This window comes from Carassius auratus, chromosome 15 (assembly GCF_003368295.1).
Source record: "Carassius auratus strain Wakin chromosome 15, ASM336829v1, whole genome shotgun sequence".
In the NCBI taxonomy this organism is placed as follows: Eukaryota; Metazoa; Chordata; class Actinopteri; order Cypriniformes; family Cyprinidae; genus Carassius; species Carassius auratus.
Genome location: NC_039257.1, coordinates 5516552 through 5538511, shown reverse-complemented (window position 1 = coordinate 5538511; position 21960 = coordinate 5516552). Strand labels below are relative to the sequence as shown.

General features: G+C 36.3%; 1 protein-coding gene across 4 annotated transcripts; it reads left to right on the top strand.

Moving 5' to 3' along the window:
* The first annotated feature begins 478 nt into the window (after positions 1-478).
* LOC113114821 (CUE domain-containing protein 1-like) lies at positions 479-18844 on the top strand. Of its 4 annotated transcripts, XM_026281871.1 has the most exons (12): positions 479-742; positions 7624-7705; positions 11158-11765; positions 13004-13131; positions 13552-13678; positions 15207-15420; positions 15723-15791; positions 16304-16393; positions 16488-16581; positions 16874-16932; positions 17479-17548; positions 17746-18844. In XM_026281871.1, coding segments are annotated over exons 3-12 (1140 nt in total). In that variant the 5' UTR covers positions 479-742; positions 7624-7705; positions 11158-11477; the 3' UTR covers positions 17747-18844. The 4 variants fall into 4 exon arrangements, with proteins under 4 accessions (XP_026137656.1, XP_026137654.1, XP_026137655.1 ...); XM_026281869.1 differs by lacking the exon at positions 7624-7705; XM_026281870.1 differs by lacking the exon at positions 7624-7705 and having other exon boundaries at positions 479-825.
* The last annotated feature ends 3116 nt before the right edge of the window (positions 18845-21960 follow it).

Sequence of the window (21960 nt, the reverse complement as noted above, 5' to 3'; positions counted from 1 at the left end):
TATATACTTTTGAAGACTGAACACCTAAGCATAATAAAATTGCATATAAATATTTATCAGTCTTAATGTAATAATTTGATTTTTTTTTCTAATTTGGCATTTACCAAATATATTCATTTTCAAACAGATATGTTGGCAAGACATACACATTGACTTCACTGAGTGCAAGCAACTGTTCAGCAGAAGGGTAAAATTTATCCAGGTTTTAAACAACATGAGGGTGAGTAAATCATGACAGAATTTTATTTTGGGATGAAATATCCTTTTAATTGAATTACACGTAAACTGTTACACAAATTTATTCATTCTTATTTTATTCCTAAATTATATTTTAGAAATAATAAAGTACATTCCTATTCGTTTTCTCAAACATTTCCCGGCCACCTGGACGTCTTTGATTTGGACTCAGCGGGTGTACTTCCGCTCTCTGTCCACTAGGCGGCTGTGTGGCTCTTTGTTCCCTCACACACAGATTCTGGTTGTGACAGATTTGTTCCCGTCTCTTTGATTCATCCCAGTACACAACAACGCACTCCTAGTTCCCTTTCTGTGGGATTTCAGGAGCTGCGGCATGAACGCATCGATCGGGACCCAATCTGTTTCAATAGAGATCATGCATGCCGTGTATAGGTTTTTAAAGCCCAAGTAAATGCGCAAATAGTGTCTCTTTAAAAATAAAAGAGGAAGACGGCGGGACGGATTGGGAACGCGCGCTGTGGCGTTCTCCTTCTGTTCACCTAGAGTAAGTAGCTTTGTTTATTTTAAAACTGAAACATTGAACACTGAACTCCACGGATTGCTCGATGTGTTCGCTATATAAGACAGGTAGGTAGTTAATACACTGATAAAATCGCCATGTCGATGTTTTATGGTTGTTTTCCACGTCCTTGTTTAGAGTATGGCTGTTTGGTTGCTGTTTTGAGGAGTGTGTGTGTGCGGCCTCTCGTCTTATTTACACGTAAATTGTATGAGATTATATATGTGATGGAGGGTAATTATGCTGTAGTCGTGTTAAAATGAAAGCTGTGAAAACGCTGTCCTTCTGCCATTAATCTGGTTGGCTGTGTTTTAAAAGCTAGCTAACGTTAGCAGTTATCGGTCTAATTAGGCAGCATTTTGGGGCATCATAGACGCGAGCGAATTTAATTTCTGGTCTTCGTTGGCATGTTCGACATCGATATCCGATTCGTGAATGAATCGTTAATTTAAGTCGGATCTTTTCAGTGAATCGATTGAACCTGTCCGCTAAACTGGTCTGAACAATTCGTTCAACAAATCGGTTCGAGTGGATCTTGAGTAATCTCAGGATCACTGCGAATCGGACAACATTCCGAGTCATTGGACCGAACACCATTTTTGCGGACTTATTGATTTCGAAATGACTCGCAAGAATCCCCTCTTTCGGAGACTGAAATGCAATCGGTTCTATTAAAACAAGCAAAATTTTTCATTAGAGATCTGTAAATACATTTCATTCAAAGGCACCTTATAAATAATTTAAACAGAACATGAACACGCATTTACAATAAACGTCCTTATTTATCATATGGAATTATCATTATTTATAATATGAAATAATAATTATTAATAATATATTGAATGATGCCACATGATAATGAACCGCTGAATCATTTTTTGAGCCACGAGCTGTTCAAAAGAACCGATTCACGGAAATCAGGCGGTCTGAGCACAACTTGTCCATTCAAATGACATTTGTATGGGCTTCATAGGCCTGTTTGAATATTTCTATTTCTTCTCAGTGTGTAAACCAGACATATCTCAGTGAGTGCAACAGGAGATTTTAATTGCTAATTTTTTACTCATTACACTCCTGATAGCTTCCTTACACTAAGGAGTGGGTTTTAGCCCATTTAATAAAATCCAATGATAGTATTCAGTTAAAAAAAGAGAGATTACATGTGCTTTCTTGGCTGAGGCTGACATGCTGTTCCAACCACCAAAATATCCATTTTGTTTGAGGCCCTTAGTTTTTCCCCATAGATTTCAGATCTGACAAACCAGAGGCCCATTCCAGTCCGCAATCACTGCACAGCTTCATGTAGCACAAGACATACTGTTCCAAGAAGATAAAGTCTTGTTTTTATTTTTATAAATATTATTAAATATTTCTTGTTTTTTATTGCTTTCTCACATCCTGTAATTAGATTTTTAATCAACCAATATAGCATACTGTTTCTTGTTATTTTCTGAAATATAGCTTGTGCATATGTACCTCTCAAGAAACCCTGGCGTAACACATTTTAAGACTCAAATTGAGTTTCTGAGTTCAAAGATGTAGTGTCAGGCTGCCATAGTCTCACAATGCTATATATGATGATGATGAAGGAGGTGGTGAAGGTCTGTCTGTCGGACAGCTGGTGCCACTCCTCTCCTCTTAACAGAGCCTTGATTTGCATATGGCCACTGACCGTTTTTGCCCTTCTCGAAGCTGCTGAAGTGGGTGATGGACTCATTGTATCAACTTACACAGCTCCCATTTTGTATGGCATTATCCCATTGAAAGCTTATAAGATGTCTCATGATCTACCCCAGGACCTCAGGGGTGATGAGCTGGATGTAGATTTACCCTTCCTTATAAGTGAGGTCATCGCTCAGGTTACATGTGTTAAATGGCGTGGTTGTATTTTAGTGTTGGGCGATATGGTCATTTTTCAAATCGCCATATCGTCAGCCCGTGAGATCGACGATACACAATATTATCGTACATGGGTGGAGCAAGAGAGAAACTCTTTGTTCATGTCACAGCATAACTATTTGGTGTAGGGCCATAAAATATACAGTTTGTACAGTATAAAAACTATTAAGCCTATGGGATGTCCCCACTTTTCACAAAAACAAACATTTGTGTGTGTGTGTGTGATGCAGTGCTGAAGTGAAATAGCTGTGCAGTTTGATAGCCGAATTATAATAGGCCGCCTGATAAAAATAATAATAATAATTATTATTATTTAATACATTAATAGGATAATGAGCATCATCTTGACTATCGACAGAGACATCTGCTATCATTGATATCTCTGACTTTCGTCGATACACAATACTATCGTCTCTCAGCACATATGAATGACTTTTTTTACAGAACATTTATGTGAAAAAGAAATCCATTTGAAAACAGAAAAGCCTTTACTGTCACTTTAAATCAGTCTAATCCATCCTTGCAGACTATTTAGATGGACTTAACTATTATAGACCTATTGCATCACCACATTAACAATACGTTTATGTTTTTGAGTGGATAATGGTAGTGTAGCTTAAAAGTGCTACTGTACTTTTAAAGGCTGTTCCTAGCAAATGTTTTGTGTGTTGGGCTCCCAGGGGAGAGTGGTGGACTTTTGTTCCTTTTATGACAGATGGTCCTGAAAAGGTCTGTTTAGATCATCACTATCGTTACTGGGTTTATGGCGTCGAACCTCAACAGATACACTAGGGGTGCGACACTCTGAAGACCATCCAGCAGCGGGACAGTGGACATGCTGGGGGTGTCATAGTCAAGTCAGCCTTTTTCTTTCCACCTTCCTGTTTCAGAAACCCCAGTTCCATCATGTTGACTATGGCTTTGGAACCAGGTCAGAGGAAGAAAGAGGAGGAGGAGGGAGATAGTCAAGCGTTGTACTGTTTGGTTCAGTGCCTGCCTGACTGATTCCTGCTCATTCATCTAACCTGGAGTCACAAATGACAGTGCTTTCCCACAGAAATACTGCGGGTGTTAACTCCACATACAAGTCTTTTTGAATTGTGCTTCCAGAACAAATGCAGAAACAGCCATGAATCAAACCCGAACCGTTTTGTGTCCCTATTCAAGAGATTTCGCCAATGAGTGGCTCTGTGGCGTCCATCCAGTCAGTGATGCTTTCAGATAGACTTACTTCCCATTACAGATAGCAGTGAGCTACTCCCTTCCAACCACGAATTATTCTACTTTGCAGACTTCACACTTCCTTCATTCATAGCCAGACGTCACAGACGGCATAATTGATTGTGCCTCTGTCTAAGGTCTGTTTTGCAATTAGTTTTGCTCTTGTCCGTCTGCCAAGGTGTTAAAGCTGACTGGCTCACTTGAGAACGCGTGGAGGCTTTCCAGGTTCTCCCCCCGTGGGTCCGTTCTGTTCATCTGCTTGCAGAACAGCCATATTTTGGCTTTTGACTGCTCCATTTGCCTTTTTTGATCTGGAATATAATCACAAGACCTAATATTGTTGTTGTCTATTTGTTAACTTCATTTTTGTCTGTTTATGCTGGATTGATTTTGTACCCAGCAGAGCAAACGTTGTCTTTAATCTGTGTTTGCCAGTTTGAAGCCGGGCGGCGTTAAAGAAACGAAACAGCCTGGTATTTGAGCATCTAGGTTTAGCATTCTTTTGATCATGGCACACGCTGCTTGGAAAGATCTGCTGTCAACAAACCCATGTTTTTTTTTTCCCCTTCCTCTTTTCAGTCTTCGTGAAAGAGCGTTTCTCTCACTTCTTTATTTGTTTTCCTGATTTGCTAGCCCGTTTGTTATCTTTTTAACTTGTGCTGATTTCACCCGATAGTTTCCCATCTGAAAAGTGTCTTGGTCTCTTTGACGTCTTCTGCATTTTCTGAGTTGTTTAAAACTGTACTCTCCTGCTTTGACGTTGTTGGAGCTTTGTTTAAATATTGATCTCAGCGCACACTTGAGGAATCATTACATCAAAGCCAATAATGCATTTCATTCTCCTTTGAAGTCCTTCAGCCTTACAGCGTTTGGTCTGTCAGATTTATCGTTATTAATGCAAAGTGAAACCTATTTCGGAAAAAATTGCTTCTTGATAATGACCTGGATAAGGCCTGTGAAAATACAACCTGCAGGCTTTAATTGGCCTTTATCGGCTGTTAAAACAAGTTTAGTGCAACCAGTTTAGTGCTCTCAATCAGGATGGCTGGAGTCACTGCGACGGGGCCATGGTGCACTAATGTGGGTCAACACCCAAAATGTCTCATTGTTTCCTTGACCTATCATTGACTAAGAATGTGGTTGTTTTGTATTTGGGTAATTTCTACTTTGTAAGAAGTGATGCAGTCGTTGGGAGATTTACATTTTAGGACTGTCACTTTTTATTCGATATTAGAATATGCATTCGAACATGACGTGAAATATCCGTAATTATAAATAAAATATCAGTTTTTTTAAATGCCATGTGTAGCGCATTTTTTACAGTCTATGATTAGACCGTTTTTTTTTTTTTATTTGATTCTTTGCCATCTGATCCAGTAGAGGGCACTCTAGACGTATTGTAGCGTAGGCCCATGACCCAATCAAGCGAGTAGTAGCCAGGCACGTCTGTGTGCTCCGAATGTGTGTTCTCCACCACGGGGAACATTGTAAATAAAAAGAGGAGCCGAATATATTCGAATACATTGCATGATATTCGATATTTGTTCGAATGAGATTCTTCACAAAAGTGACAGCCCTATTAGATTTACAAATAATAACTCCGTATTCATTTAGCAGATGCTTTTAACAAGACATTGTTGTTTTTTATTTGTTTGGTTTTTTTACATTTATTTATTTGCATTTCTTTTTTGTAAACTGAATGATTAATTAGTTACCCGTCTATATCCCTGCTTCGAAGTTTATTTACAGCATTTACTGACCCACACGGCATTTGCAGAAAGCTCCAGATTTGCACTGAATTGGAACGACTGTTGTTCACAAATCTCTACAAATCTCCTGCCTCATGCTCTTTTATCTAACATTTTGGCTAATTTGTTGATTTTCAGCTGCCACAAAACCATTAGTAATTCATTTTTTTTATTCATCTTTATTTTGAAACTGTCCGTTATATATGGCTAAATAATTTTATAAAAATAGCAGTAAGGTTTTATAGAAACCATAGTTATATTTAAACATGGTATTAAGCTATGCATGATTATACTTCCCAACTAAATATCAGTGCTTTGTCATCGAATTAGCATTGAAATAAGTAATATTAGTAAATCAAATTATTTGTTCATTTTTTTTTCTGCTCTTCAATTTTTCTTTTTTATTCTCTCATATATTATTCTAGGTGCCATTACCATGTGTAAATCCATTCCACTGTGAAAAAAATGTGCACTGGAAAATTCTCTTAAACTCAAGATGCCTCAACTACATCAAGCATGTAAACATCATGCTTGATGTAGTTGGACATCTCGCATCCGTGCATCCTTCGAGCAGGTGATGGTGTTCAGGCTTTTTTAAAGCACCGCAGCATCTGGATGTCCGCTGGCCTGCAGCCAGCTTGCAGGCAGGACATGATGCATTTCTTTTCCCATAATTCACATCATGTGTTGGATCTGGAAAGCTTCTCTGCACCATGTGACTTATTGACTAACCTGGATGAGTTTGCTAAATCCTTGGTTCAAGAGTTCACGACTGCGGAGGTTGGCAGTTGTTTTCTTATTCACTGTCACGGACATCTGTACTAGCTTTCTGGTCAGATCCACTTCCATTAATCTGTCAGTTTCTAACTAGGACTGGGTTGTTGTATAGAATTTTTGTGATGAATGTGCAGAAACAAAATTAAGTGACATTGTATATTGTGTACATTTTTGGGAGGGGCTTGTTTCTGTTTTCAGGGAACATGGTAGTGTTATGATTATGAGATTTTAACAGCATAAATGACATCTTTAATTTAAACTTCAGTTTGAAAAATTTCAGTGTATTTTTGAAGTTTAACTAATTTCTTTGAATTCAGTTTGAACTCTTTCTTTAAATCATAAACTGTTTTCATAATTTGCATAATCGCTGAAAAGTTTAGAGCAATTTACATGCTTTAAATGTTTTAGTTCCAAAAGATATTGCTGTGTTTTAATGTATTGTTATATTGGTTCAGATAAATTATATATTCAATATTATTCATATGTTCTGTGATTTCTGTTGTTTGTTTGAACATAAAATTTACCCGTTTACCGTTTACTTGTTTGTTTAAAATGACCATTTTTATAAATACAATATATATACATTCAAAAGTTTTATAGCATGGTTGGCATAAATTGATCTAAAGTGACAGTAAATATATTTATAAAGTTGCAAAATATTAGTATTTTAAATTAATGCTGTTCTTTTCATCAAAAAAAAGCGACACTTCCGTTTTCAAATATTAATAATAAAAACCTTTAAACCTGTAGTGTTATAGTAAAATTCTGAAAATCTTCTTTTTTTCTTTTCTTTTTTTTATCACTGTTCCGTTCAGCTGTAACTCATGAAGTAGATTGGATTGAGGTCAAAGTACTTTCATAGCTGTTTTTTTAGTTTTTATATTACCTAATAACAAGCAGCCAAACTGCCCCTTGCTTGTAAAACATCCCACTAGTCATAATTCCTAGGCAGGTTACAGAACAGATGTATGAAGCACATTTAACACACATAGTTTACATCTTGTCTGACTTTTTTTGTCATTACATTGGCTGTGAAGACAGCGAGTTGGTTTTCTGGATGAGTAAGAATCGAGATCTGGCATCCATTAGTAAAGGTTCTCGGAATACAGATCATGTGAAAAATAGCTCTGGAATGTATGGCCTTGGCTTTGTGCAGTCCCTGCCAGCTCTGAGCGCACACATACATGCACTGCAACTCATCTCTGCTGTGTTCGTCTTCAGTTCAAAGCTCTTTGATGTGGAGTGTTAGTGATGGGTCAGACGGGAGCTTCACAACAGGAAGTGAGAGTCTCGAGCAGGAAGGGTGAGTGGAAAGTAGGATGTTCAGAAATTCAGCTGATAATAAGCTCATCTATATATAATTGACTACAGCTCTTTGTACCTTGTATGCCTCAAACTCCAGGTGTTGACATCCCTGCATTTACTGTGAACAAGATAGTTTATTAGATTATCTTTTACTGCTGAGTTGGTGACATTCATATTACATTATTGAATGTAGTCTTTGCACTAATTGTGCTACAAACGTGTTTCTGGGACTTCTAAAGGCTTTGTAATGGAGCATCCTGTTCCCTATTTCCTGTCTCCAGGGATCCCTGATCGGAGATGAATTAATTCAGAAAGAATTCCTGAAATCCTTTTCCAGACAACAAGCAGCTTTGCACTAAATATAGGCATAGTATTGCTTTTGAGGAGGAACTATTTTCAGCCCGAGTTATTTTATAGACCATAAAATTCATTTAAAAGGGAATGTTTTATTATTATTATTATTGTTATTAATATTATTTAATTATCGTAATCACAGTGTAAAGAGAGTTTGTTTATTTATTTATAGTAATAGTTAAATAGACTACATTGCAAAAGTTTGTGGCTGGTAAGATTTTTTTTTATAATTTTAAAATAAGTCTATCATGCTCTCCAAGGCTGCACTTGTTTGATAACGAATACAGTAAAAACAGTAATATTGTGAAATATTAATTCAATTTATTTCAATTACTTATTTATTTTACTTATTTTTTTCCCAGCATTCTTTGATTAGTAAAAAGTTCAAAAGAACAGCATTTAAAACATAATTTTTGTAGAAATGTCTTAACTGTCACTTTTGATTAATTTAATGCACCCTTACTGATGATGCAATGAATGTACTAATTTCTGTAAAAAAAATAAATAATAATTGTTCATTTATTTATGACATCATCACTGTTGGTTACATTTTAAAAGCTGTTGGTAGACATTTTAAAACTGAAAGTCAAAGGGAGATTTTCAGACTTTGCTCTTTATATCTTTTATAAACCAATAAGAAATATGTTCAGACCGATTTTATTTTCAGAGGTTTAATTGTAAGGAAACAGAATTAGCATGTTTAAAGGAATAACAACACAGCTTTGCCTTGAAAGCACTATAATAAACTCTTAAACTTATCCTAGACCAAGGATTTTCCAGAATTCACAGTTCTCCTCTGTTTATTTTTCAGAGTTGCCATTACTTCCAGCCAAATAGGTCATACTCTTAGAAAACCACTCTTGTTTCGGTGACCTTTCTTGTTGTGCGTCGTCAAGGCATCGCAGCGTCTAAGCCGAATGACTAAGTAGATGCAAAATAGGCGCTTGGTTCAGTAGGGAACTAAAACAATACCTTTTCACTCCGAACCCAAACCTCAAGCCACTGAAATTGGCCACAAGAGGAATTTTTCCTCGAGCATTAAACAGTGCTCCCTGATCTCTTGCCGGCATCCCTGCAGGCGTGCATACGCTTTCATATCAGTGCATGGAGAAGTATCCTGTTTACATCACAAAATGTCTCCATGCCAACGAGAGGCTGGTGAGGGGTGCTGGGTCCTGGCAGTGCCATGTGGTCTTGGCTCGGGCTCGGCTATGTGCATTGTTTCCCCGAAGCAGGGATTTCTCTGCCCTGTACTGAGAGGAGAGAGAAAGGGTGGGTTGAAATGGGGCAAGTAAGGAGGGAGGCATATGAGAACATCACCGCAAAGTTGCACCCATGCTCTGCGGACTCGCACATTTTTAACATTCCTGTTTCGCATCATAACCCAAAGCAGATATATGGAAAACTTTGGAGCACTAGATGTGGAGAGGACCGAGGTCTGAGGGTCGCTCAGGATTTACATTAAGTAGCCAAAAAAAAAGGTACATTATTTTTAATTTTAAATTAAGATTTGCTATTTGTCAATAATAGATTTTACGGTTTAGACATAATTTTCTTTAAACCTGGAAGATTTTAAATGATAATTTTTTTTTAATGTGCAATATTACTAAATTACATTATTTTATACATTATTTAAATTACACGTCTATCTCTGTGTGTAAAATAAGAATTGTCACTGCAGTATATATTGTAAAGGCCATTTACATACACAGCATCTTAAAATGTTATAAAGCACTGTTTTTGTTAAATTTTGGTTGAAATGAGAGCTTACTCTGTTAAATAAAATCCTTTATGGTCAAAGACATCCTACAGTTATTTTCTCGGGTCTTACCATCTAATTTATTGAGTTGAGATCATTCTAGTAGTTGCGGCTACTTGATTTCAGTCACTATATGGTCTCACTGAGCAGTTTCATAGACACAATGAAACTAATGCTAATCCTGCCTGGACTTACTTTGTTTTGGGTTGAGCTTTTTCTTAAGCCTATGTGTCTGTGCAAACTATCTCTTACTGGTGATGATGATAATTTAGCTAAACTTTCCTCACTGCAGTTCCTCCAAGCTAGTGCTGTGTTACTGAAGCTGAGCTGATGTTGTGTGATAACGTGCCCTTGGGCCAGTGTGGAAGAGTTCGGGCCAGATGATGGAATGGTCACATGACCCACTGGACCAGGGCTGCATTGTCATTGAATACTGCATTTATTGATCGTGTATTTTTATACCTTGCTGTTGTAAATGTTTGTTAAATATGTAAGTCCGCAAATAAGGTCACAGTATGTTGCTGGCTAACAGAGATGAGGGTTTTGTTGAAACTGCAAGAATGTTTTAGTATACACTGTTATTAAAAAATGTAGGGTTAGTTTTTTTTTTTTTTTTTTATAGAAATGAAAGTTTTATTGCAAATAAATTATGATCCTTTGATCTTTCTGAAGAAAAAAAATCCATAAAGGAAAAGGTCTCACTGTTTCCACAAATGTTAGGCGGCACAGCTGTTTTCAAAATTGTTAATAATTAGAATAATGTTTCTTCAGCACCAAATTAGCATATTAGAATGATTTAGAAGTATTATGTGTGACTATAAAAGTAGAGTAATGGCTGGTGAAAATTCAGCTTTGCATTTAAACAAAATAAAGCATTTTTATAAAATAAATTAATTTTGTGGTTGGGCCCATTAGCCCGACACAAAAATTCTCCTTAATGTTGAATTTAGTGTGATGCTTTTATATATGTAGTATATGGATACATTTTCTGTCACCCAGCTCCAGGATTTCTCACCCTTGTATTTACTTCCCAACCTAGAATTCGACTCCACTCACTTACTAGCCTTGTTTTTTCTTCCCCCTCTGTCGTCTACTTATTTCTGCCTGTGTCATTATATCTGTGGATGTCATTATATCCATCTCTTAGGGATAAATGGCTTTGCAGCGAAGTGTGTGGACTAAATACAAGCTGGTTAGTCTTAGAGCCAATAAGAAGCTTGAGTTCAGACTATTAAATGGTTGATGTTTGGCCGTCAAAGATTTTTATAATGAACTGTATGGTTTCAAACCCTGTCCTTTTAACAGCTTGTCTGTGTATTTGTTTTCACTGTGAACAGAGCTAATGGGGAGATCGCACAGTTGGACACAAAGCTAGTGCGCTCAAGACCAGACAGTCGTCTTCCCTCGTGTTGGTGACTCTGTACTGTCGTGTTGGATGCAGCTTAACAAGCAGAAGAAGAGGAAGAAAGGATTTCTCTCGCTCCAGTGGACTAGATTGTGTCCGGAATGATGAAAAAGTGAACTTGAATAGTTCCAGAAACCAAAGAAAGACGTGAGACTGAGAGATACATTTTGTGGGAGACTTTAGGTGGAAGTAGGCGCCAGCGTTGACCACGTGGCATCGTTGGTCAGGTAAAAAAGCCGGTCTCCCTGTAGGATGACCAGCCTTTTCCGACGTAGCAGCAGTAATGGAGGGTCTCGGGGCTCGGATACAGGAGAGCTCAACAACTCCAGGCCCAATCGGCAAGTTCGACGGCTGGAGTTCAACCAGGCCATGGAGGACTTTAAAACCATGTTCCCTAGCATGGACTATGAGGTGATTGAGTGCGTACTGCGCTCCAACAATGGGGCTGTGGATGCCACCATCGACCAACTCCTGCAGATGAGCATTGACGGACAAGACTCAGATGATAGTTCGGATTCAGATGACAGCATCCCACCAGAGGTCAGTGTCTTTAAAAGCATCTATTGTAACCCATATTGCCTATATTATCACATTTCTTCAGTGGAAGATGAGATGTGGTCTATACGGCTTAAAAAAGTGGTCTATACGGCTTAAGCTCTATATAACTGTTTGTTTATAAGTCTCCTGAAGTCATACAATAGTTTCTGCATCAGAAACCGACTGAAATTGAGACTAGGTTTTATTGCACTTTTTGGGGTGTGATAATCAATAGGTTTCTTACCCACAGTCCTCCTACACCTGACTGCTCCGATAAGAAAGTGTGTCAGTATTGGGCCCCGAGATGGATCTGAGACACATTACAGTTTCATCTGTCTGTGTCTCTGTAACCGTCTGCTTCATGGCCCAGTGGAGATGCTCGGCCATTAGACTTCGATGCGATCCTAAGTGAAGCATAAACTGCAGTGCATTTTGTTTATATGTTTTTAAGGACATTCCCCACTGGTGTATTTTTTTATCTCTTGCATTATTTATCATCTAATGTTTAGATGGGAATGTGTTGAAACAGTATGTACTCGACTGCATATGCTGTTGGTATAAAAATCACTGCTATTGATCTAAGGTATAATACAAATAACCAGTCTAATATATAGCCTACATTTAATGGCAGTGATTTAATTTTAACAGAATTGTTTAATCGAATATTTAATTGAATTCAAATGTTGACCAGTTAATTAAAACAATGGTTTTCATTTTGATATAAATTTGAATATTTTAAAACAATATGTATACATGCTGTACTGCATATGCAGTTCATATGAAAATCGAAATAAATAATAACCAATAAAAAAATATTTTAATATCAGCTTGGATGTGTTGGCTGTGCTGTATATGCCATTTTTATGAAAATCACAGCAATCATTGATCTGAGATGCAATACAAATAATAATAGAGTTATGGATACCGGAGATCCATAATTATAATTTAGATTTGTTATGATACAAGCTAATGCTTATAGCAGTAATTTAGTCAGATTTAATAGGATTATGATCAAATTAAATTAAAGCAATGTCTCGTAGCTTTCAAGCAAAGATTAGTCAAGTATTATGGAATTATAAACTTCCCACGAAACCAATATTTTTGACATCCTTCTGAATTAATGGTTTTAGTACCTGGCCACTACTAAATAAATGAATGGATCTGTGCAGTGTAATTTGGTATTTATTTTCGTGATAAAAGTTTCAAGTTGCTGCTAATTGCATTTTGTTTTCTTTTATCAGATTCTTGAGCGGACCCTCGAGCCAGACAGCTCAGATGAAGAGCCGCCCCCTGTCTACTCACCACCAACATATGCCATGCACATATATGACAGGAAATACCCAGATGCTCCTCCAGTTCCTCCACCCAGGTTATAAATAGCGCTTTGATGTTCTCTACTGATCATTCTTTCCAATTTCCACAAAGAAATGAGTTTGAGAGCTGTTTTAAACAAATTACTGAAACGTCAGTCTTGGAAACATGTAATGGGGTCATCGTGGATCTCGGGCTCCTTGTTCTTTTAAGTTAACAGTTCTCTAAATCATGCCCCCTGGTGTTCATTAACCAAACTGCAGTTCTTGTTGATCCATGTGTGTGTGGTTTCATAAACTATATGCATGTGATTCCATTTATCCACGGATCGTAATACCCATGAATTCACAAACATTACAAAGGTTAGACACATCTGTAATTGAATTATGTGTCATCTGAAAACTGATCTGTAATTAAATTATAACTCATGTTGTCATTGAAATGAGTGTCAGTGACACTGGTCTCTGTTATCTTTCAGATTTGAGGCCCAACCTCCCCTTGGACACAGACAAGTGCAAGGTTACAAAAACTGGAACCCACCGTTACTTGGCAATCTGCCTGACGACTTCCTGCGAATCCTGCCCCAACAGCTGGACAGTATACAGGTCAGCATTTATCATGTGATTCAATAAGAGTTCAAATAAGTAAGATTATCCTTTCATTTATTTATTTTTGTTTTAAATATCAAGTCGTTTTTTGATAAACTATTTATAAATTGATATTTTTAATCAGCAAGGATTTTCAACATTATTACTGTTTTTACTGTATTTCGATCAAAGAAATTAAGCCTTGGTGAGCATAAGAGCCTTTTTTTTCAAAAATGTTTTTAAGAAATCTTACTGATCTCAAACTTTTTAAGTGGTGTATCTCATAGACTTATCTAGAGTGTCACATTGCCTTTACCACCTTTACACTTAAGGGTTAAAAAGTGTCTGTATTTTCAGTTATCTATCTCAAACTCTGAGACCATGTGACCACTAAACTTGATGTCAAAAACTAGTACATACTTGAATTTTGGCCTTGATTTTGCTCCAGCTCTTTTTTTCTTTATCAATGATATTAAAGATCCATTAATAGTTCAGTGAGTTCCAGGAGTTTGATCATTAAAACATGCTAATGCAATACTGGAGTGCAGCTAGCAGGCCAGTGTACGGTTGTGCTGAAGCTCTTAAACCAAGCTTTTTTTTAACTTTCAGAAAGCCAGATCATGCTTTCTGAATGGCTAAATGAAATATAATGGCATCTTTGTTCTATACACAGCATTTATCATGTTAATAAGGTTCTCACTTCAGTGTTTTTTCAGTAGAACGAATCCTCTCTCAACATTTATAGATTATATTTCATCTAAAATTTAAATGGAAATATAAAAAGAATAAAAACAAAGCGTGTTTTAAGCATATTTCCATCCCATTAACATAGTTTGAACAGTTCTCTTCTACATTACCATAATGGGAAAATATTGTAAATTATTATAGTATAGGATAATATAGACCAGTGGGTCCCAACCCTGGTCCTTGAGGCACCCCAAAACTGGACATTTTACAGGTCTCCTTACTCTGACGCACCAACCTCAGGTCTTTGGAGTCTCTACTAATGAGCTGATGACCTGAATCAGGTGTGTTTGATTAAGGAGTGATGCAAAATGTGCAATGCTGGGGTGCCTCCGGGACCACGTTTGGGAAACGCTGCTATAGATAGTATTCCATAGTATGTAGTGTTTTATAGTATTCATTAAACAAAATTATATAAGAATGTTTTTTATGGTGGTAATAAAACTGAGAATCAGAAATATAGTAATGCACAATTTGTTGGAAAACATAATTTATGATGGTAATTGAAACAAACAAACAAAAATCTGAAGAGTTCAAAAATAGGCTTCATCTACTATATGCAAAATCATTTTTATTTGAATTTGGAGGTGAAATATTGTTTAGATATTCAGATATTTATATAAATTAAATCATTTTAATGTATATATTAAAATATTTTGTGTAAGAGTGGATGAAACTGTTAGTTGGAGAACTATATATATATATATATATATATATATATATATATATATATATATATATATATATATTCATGAGAATGTCTAATTTTTATTGTATATCCCTCTAACCTAATATTCTGCAGGGCTCTCAGAGTAGCATCTCCAAGCCCTCCTCCTCCTCAGTACCCCAGAAGGTCCCCACTGTGGCTTCCGTCACAGGAACAGGCGGCACTTCAGAGCAGGAACGCAAACTGAAGCAATATTTAGAGGATGAGCGTATTGCACTTTTCCTGCAGAATGAAGAGTTCATGAAGGAGCTGCAAAGGAACCGAGAGTTCCTCATTGCGCTGGAAAGAGGTAGGAAGACACTCGCCCACACATTATTCGGGACAATGAGCAGTTTCTGGCATACTCCGCTTCCCCACTTTTCACAGTTCCACCTACTCAAATCCTGAAGAGTTAATTTTATGATAATTTACTCCAACCGGCTGTGAACATTGCCGCTGACTTTTGTGGCTTCTCTCCAAGACCATTAACAGTGTCTGTTTCTCACAACGAGATTTTATGTTACTTGAATGCTTCTCGTTGGACGAACTCATATCCTCGTTGAATGTCAAGGCCTAGTTTTCCTTACATAACACCTGCCTTCTATGTTGTAGATCGATTGAAATACGAGTCAAAGAAATCCAAATCCAGTCATTCATCAGCTAGCATGGAGAACTCCACAGGTAGATATCATCCACCTGAACGGTGGCAGTTTATGTTTGTACGTATGTGAGCATGTATGTCACACTCTGTCTCTGTGCATATGCATAATTTTCTCTTATCCCAATCTTCACTTTTTAACCTTTTAAAGCCTGACATATAATGTTTTTTGTTAAGTATAATATTTGTTACATCAGGCTTATATAGTATGAGATTGGAGAATATAGAGCTCATAACTGAAGGGGAATAAAACATCAGTTTTCTGAGCAAAAATATAAAACTTGGTGCAAACTCTGATGTTTGTATAGCCAGAAAGTCCTGAATATTCAGATAGCTTGTAATGTAAATATTGTGTGCAACAGGTTTTTCATCAGTTTGGATCCCGTTGATAATTCAGAGGCTTGTGATGCATTAGGCATTCTAATAGTAGAAAGTTATGATAAACCTGTTTAAAATATAAAATTAACATGTAACCCATTTTGCAACCTTCGTACTGTAGTCATCACGATGCTGTACTTTTTTCCCTGAAACACAGGTGACCATTATGCTTCGGGATCTGTAGAGGCCTGCACAGCAGTCTCAGATGACGCTCTGTTTAGAGACAAGCTAAAGCACATGGGGAAGTGTAAGGATCTTGCCTTAAACACCCCAGTCCACTGAAAGATATTTGCGTAGGATTTTACAGGGCATTAACATTTCTGCTGCGTTCTCATCTGCAGCAACCAGGAAGAAGCTGTTTGAAATTGCCCGAGGGTTCTCAGAGAAGACGAAGCGGAGGAAGTCTAAAAGAAGAACGCTGCTACGGCATCACTCGTATCTTTCAAAACGTGTCAGATAAACATTAGCCTAATTCAGTCCAATATAAGTAACAAGTAATCAGAATATTTTTAGGGCAAGTATGAAATAAAAATTAAGATACGGATGAGGAAATATTTAGAGAGATAGGTTTAGTTACGATGCTGTGTTTTTACTGTTAAACTCAGTGGCTCCCCGGTTCTGTGTTCAGAAGGCTGTGAATTCCTTAGCAAATGTTATTTATGATGCTTGGCACAGTAACTTAGATTCAGTTCAGTGTCGATTGTTTACTTTGACTGCCTTTTCTCAGATTGGGCACAGCCAACTCCACTGCCAACCTCCTAGATGATGTGGAAGGAAACCCATGTGGTATGACTTTCTTTCCAATTTTCCAAGCCATTATTTCTTTACATCTCTGGGTAATTGAAAGCATATTTGCTTGGGTAGAGTTCATTGCTTAGAATGCTGAAATGTTCATATTTTCAGCGATAAACTCTATGAACGTAAGCAATTAATATTTTATTTTATAATATTATTATTGTAATGTATTAAAATTGACCGTCTAACATTAGTGTTCTATATTCTTTTTCTATTCTATGTAGTTGCTTTAGTATTACTTTTTATTAAACAATAAATAAATAAACCTTGCTAAGTGTACTGCTCAAGACTAACAGGGCTTGTCACAGCACTTACATATTGTTTCTTACATATTGCCTCTATTGTCCTCATTTGTAAATTGCTTTGGATAAAAACATCTGCTAAATGTTTAAGTGTAAATATATACAAACATCCGTTCGAAGTGTCAGCAATATAACTTTAATAATTGAAATAAGGCCATATTATGAATTCAGTTAACTGTGCAGCACTACTTTGCAGTAAATACCTGTTTAATTTTAATGTTGTGTGTCTTTCTAGATGAAGAAAGTCAGCTTAGACGATTGGCTGCACAGGAAGAGGAGGAGCCACATAAGGAACCACTATCATGGTGAGGGTCTCACTATCAGTGAGATAAACCCATTAGAGGGGCTTTTAATTTAACTTGTATACAAATATAAGTTATGTTCGTGTGTGTGTGTGTATACACGTTATATAAAAAAGCAAATATAGTGGTGTCATCACATTCTGTAAAAAGTATAACTGACATGATATCTAGTAACAGACCTCTTGCTAATTTCTTACCAGATCCCTCCGTGCTCTTGGAAAATTAGGGTTTCCATGGCGACCTCAGAATGACCCATGGCTGATAGCTCCTTATCTCAGTGGCTCCAGTGCTTAGCTCAGTGCCAGGCAATCGCAGACTCCAGAGGACCAGCCGAGGCTGGACTGCGTGATCATTTTGTAGCAGCCTTTTGCGAGCCTAAGATCATTGTTACCTACATTTGATTACTATTATAATTATTGTACTGTAACTGTTTGTTAATATTTGGTTTCATATGTAATACTCAACAGCTATAGTACTGATCTTCAACTATGTATTTTTTTTTATCCTAAACCATCAAAAACAAAATTCCCTTTGTTTTTTTTTATTTTTTGTTTTTTATCTATATAATTAACCTGAGGAATTTAAATACACAGATATTTGATTTGTTTATTACTGTCCACAGTTAACGGTCAGTCATTTCAGCATATTAGTATAGAACACTTTTATTTTTAATAGACTTTTGGAGTCTAATCTGCACATTAATCATCAACGGTATTTCCTCAAAGAATGTACCCAGATCATGACGTCCATTATTTACTCATAAACCTTTCTTTATCATTGCATAATAAAAAAAATTTGGGCCATTTAGTCTGTTGTGATTTTAGGGTGCTGAATAGTCCATTTCCATACAACTTTTTCATAGTTAAATTCAGATGAGATGTCCCTCTTTAAGACTGAAGCAATGCACATCTTCTATGTAATACATCTTTGATTTCCAAAATTCGATTTCAGGCTTTTGTCTTTTTTTTTACACATAAAAGCAAGGCAATCTATTGACCCACTGAAGAGTTTGCCTTCTCCTCATGTTTGCACTGCCATATCTGTTTTATAAAATATGTAAATACTTTTTTCAACCGTAACAGTGATTAGATTGATTGATTGTTTTTCAGAACAAGCATAGAACAGTTTGAATGATGCTGTCATTGAACCAACCAAAACGCTGCTGTGTGCTTTGCTTTCTTTTTTCTTGTTTTTTTTGCAAATCACACTGAATGATTTACCCTAACGCTGTGCTTCCAGTGACTGGTTGGAGGTTTAATTGTGATCAACCAATAAGAATGTGCTATTATGTTCCTTTTAGTGTTGTGCATCCGAGTATTGATTCAGTGTAAAGTAGCCCGTTGGAAAACACTGTGTGACAGTGATGTTTATGTACATCAGATAGTCCAACAGTTAAATCTGTCTGTTTGAAACCATCTCGTCTCAGTATTATATGCAAGATTCAGATGTTACTGATACACTTTGTGCTTCTGAAATGTACCAATGTGGCTGTAGGAGCTTGCTTGTTTTAAGGGGATTTGTTATATATATATATATATATATATATATATATATATATATATATATATATATATATATATATATATATATATATATATATATATATATATATATATATGAGGTCATGTTCATGTCACATTAATATGTGATTGATTTTTGCCATTATTACAAATTATATAGGTTTTCTTAGGCATCATGAATGACATGTATACCACATAAAATCATGTTCTGTAAACTGTAATCACCATTATGAAATATGTGCTCATGCCGTGCATATTTGCATGATTACTTTTTTTCATATGGCACAAAAAAGAAGTCTGTAATCTGATTTGAAAATGATGTGAATTGAAAGAACAAAGGTTTTGTAAGAGGCAAACCTTGTTGAGAGAAATAACGCATACAGCGTTGTCATCTGTGATTCACAGACACGCACGACTGTGAGGTTTTCCCTTCAATCCTGCTTGTTAACATATTTTATCCTCTCAGGGAACTTGCTCTCATTTCACTTTCTGCTAAAAGCACAACTCAAACTGAAAACTTGTTAGCACAAAGGCTTTAATAGGTGAGGCAGAACCGTCTGTTTACTGGGCATAAGGTTGATATGAAGAATTCAAGGACCGTGTGGCTGATCTGCTTCAGTTTGTAGCCAAGTTCCTTTTCTTGATCACATGTCCTTGTGTGTTTACCTGAAATCTCTTCAAGATCCCTTTTTCCACTTTCTGTATTTGAATGGGGCAGATAGAGCCGAATTAACTGGGAGATGTGTTCAGAAAGTTTTGTGTTTGAGCCACATGACTTCAAGTGGCTCTTTACAATTAGTGGTATGTACGGTTTGTACTGTATTAGAAGAAATCAACTGTACATGCAAATTGGCAATTTTTTATATGAAATATTTGTTGTACCCATTATTTCTGTCCCCATAGTTTCTTCTGAAAAATATGACTCTGACTCTCACTCAAATTAAGTTGACTCTTTGTCTACTTGTCCAAAGTCTGTGTGATTGTTCCACATCACACCATTCACTTAATACTATTTCAAGTTCTGGACTTTTCTTACAATTCAGATGTTTATTAGTTATTGGAATAAATAATAAAATTGTTGTACTCTTGTCTGACCATGTTTTCACCCCCAATAAAGTCTATAGAATTGAGTTACAGATAGCTTGTATGTACCAATAGATATAGTAACGGAGGACAAGATCTACATATTAGAATATTTTCTAAAGGATCGTTGCTGCTGGAAATTTAGTCTTGCCATCACAGTAATAATATATTTTTTTTAATATATATATATATATATATATATATATATATATATATATATAAACAATGATATACATTATATTTTTATGATTCTTCATTTTTGTGGTTTCTTGGCTATAAAAAGTTAGAAAACCACTGTAAATGTAGCCACTAGATGGCAGCACAAGTCTTTATAATGGATGTCTTTTTCCTAATTGATGCTTTTTTGGGGGTTTACATTTAAATGTGTATATTAAACGATTTGCCTTTTTAATTACACCGTTGAATGAACTTCCCTTCACTAACTGTCTGTGAACTGGAATTACTAGGAAACCGGGAACAAAGCTATAACTCAGCGCTTATCAGCCAAAAGCAAAATAAAAACATTTCAGTATCAAGCATCAAGTGTGCCGCCGTGGCAAAAATCATAGATAAAAACCCTTGTATCTAACACACTTAATCTATATGACACACTAAGTTAACCCTAAAAAGTTTTCCTCCTCCACCCCCTAATGACCTCGCAATAATAAACAAGCATTTTTCTTGACCAAGAAACATTATTTCAAAATTATTTTTCGATCATAGTTTTCCTTTCTACCTTTTTAGGGGGGTAAAAACAAATGACTGAAACCACATTTAAAGATAAACGCGATGAGCAGACAAACTAAGACTGCATTATCAGTCTTTATCAGAACTGCCAACAGAATGTTCTGGCAAATGTATGTCAAATAAATGAAACCATAGCATCTACAAGCAGAAGAAAAAAAAAATATGCTAACATACTATTTTATAAAAGCAGTAAGTCACTTAAGGATTGCACAAATGTAAGTTTGTGTCATCTTATACGACCACTTTTTATTTAAAAATGTTTGAGGTTGTCAAATGTTTTTAGCAAACGACAGGAATGGGGCTGGACTTGGCTATGCTAGGATGTAGCTATTTTCAGCCCACTCTTCTAAAGAGGTCTAAACTGTGATATGCCAAAGAGACTAATATCTGGCCAAGTACTTTGTAAAACTATCTCGTCTCTTGGTAGCTTTTCTGACAGATGACCTTCTTGCTTGGTTGCTCATTGCAGTAGAACAGCTTGAGTTGTTCGAATATTTTTATACCCATTTTTATGTGACAATAAAATAATATACATGTATGGATGTATAATAGGCTAATAAAAATGTGCAACCCTGTCAATAAAAAGTAACAGATATATTTTATGTATTCTTTAATGAAATGCTTAAGGTTACCAAGTTAAACAATTGGTAGCTTAAATAAATCAGTGATTTAAGAATTTTCAACCGGAGCTTTTGAACTACAAATCTTTTATATTAAGCATTGGGAATAAACTTTCTTTGTTCTCTCACTGCAATGAAACATTACACGACATGAATCATTAATAGGCACAACACACCAAAAATAAAACGAAATAAATTGTACATTAAATTCCCGACACCTTTCAAGCAATTTCATCACTGAATTCGATATTTTGTTGCTTTTAGGGATATGGATTTAAACTGCGGCACTGGATGAGCGCTTCATCGTCACACTCCTTATCAGCACGTATTCCACGAATCCATTCCATTCATTTTCTCGAGCGAACAGCCAATCAGAGGCCACGCGTAAACGGATTTCCGCGAATCAGAAATCGACGTTCCTCCGTCGCTCCGGCAACTATTATGA

What these genes read in the sequence shown, in the direction of transcription:
- LOC113114821 (XM_026281869.1), top strand. Translation starts at nt 11,478, where the DNA reads ATGACCAGCCTTTTCCGACGTAGCAGCAGTAATGGAGGGTCTCGGGGC. An exon ending in TAGCATGGAGAACTCCACAG is followed by an intron (nt 15,792 to 16,303) that starts GTAGATATCATC and finishes CCTGAAACACAG; the next exon opens with GTGACCATTATGCTTCGGGA. An exon ending in TGTGGAAGGAAACCCATGTG is followed by an intron (nt 16,933 to 17,478) that starts GTATGACTTTCT and finishes GTGTCTTTCTAG; the next exon opens with ATGAAGAAAGTCAGCTTAGA.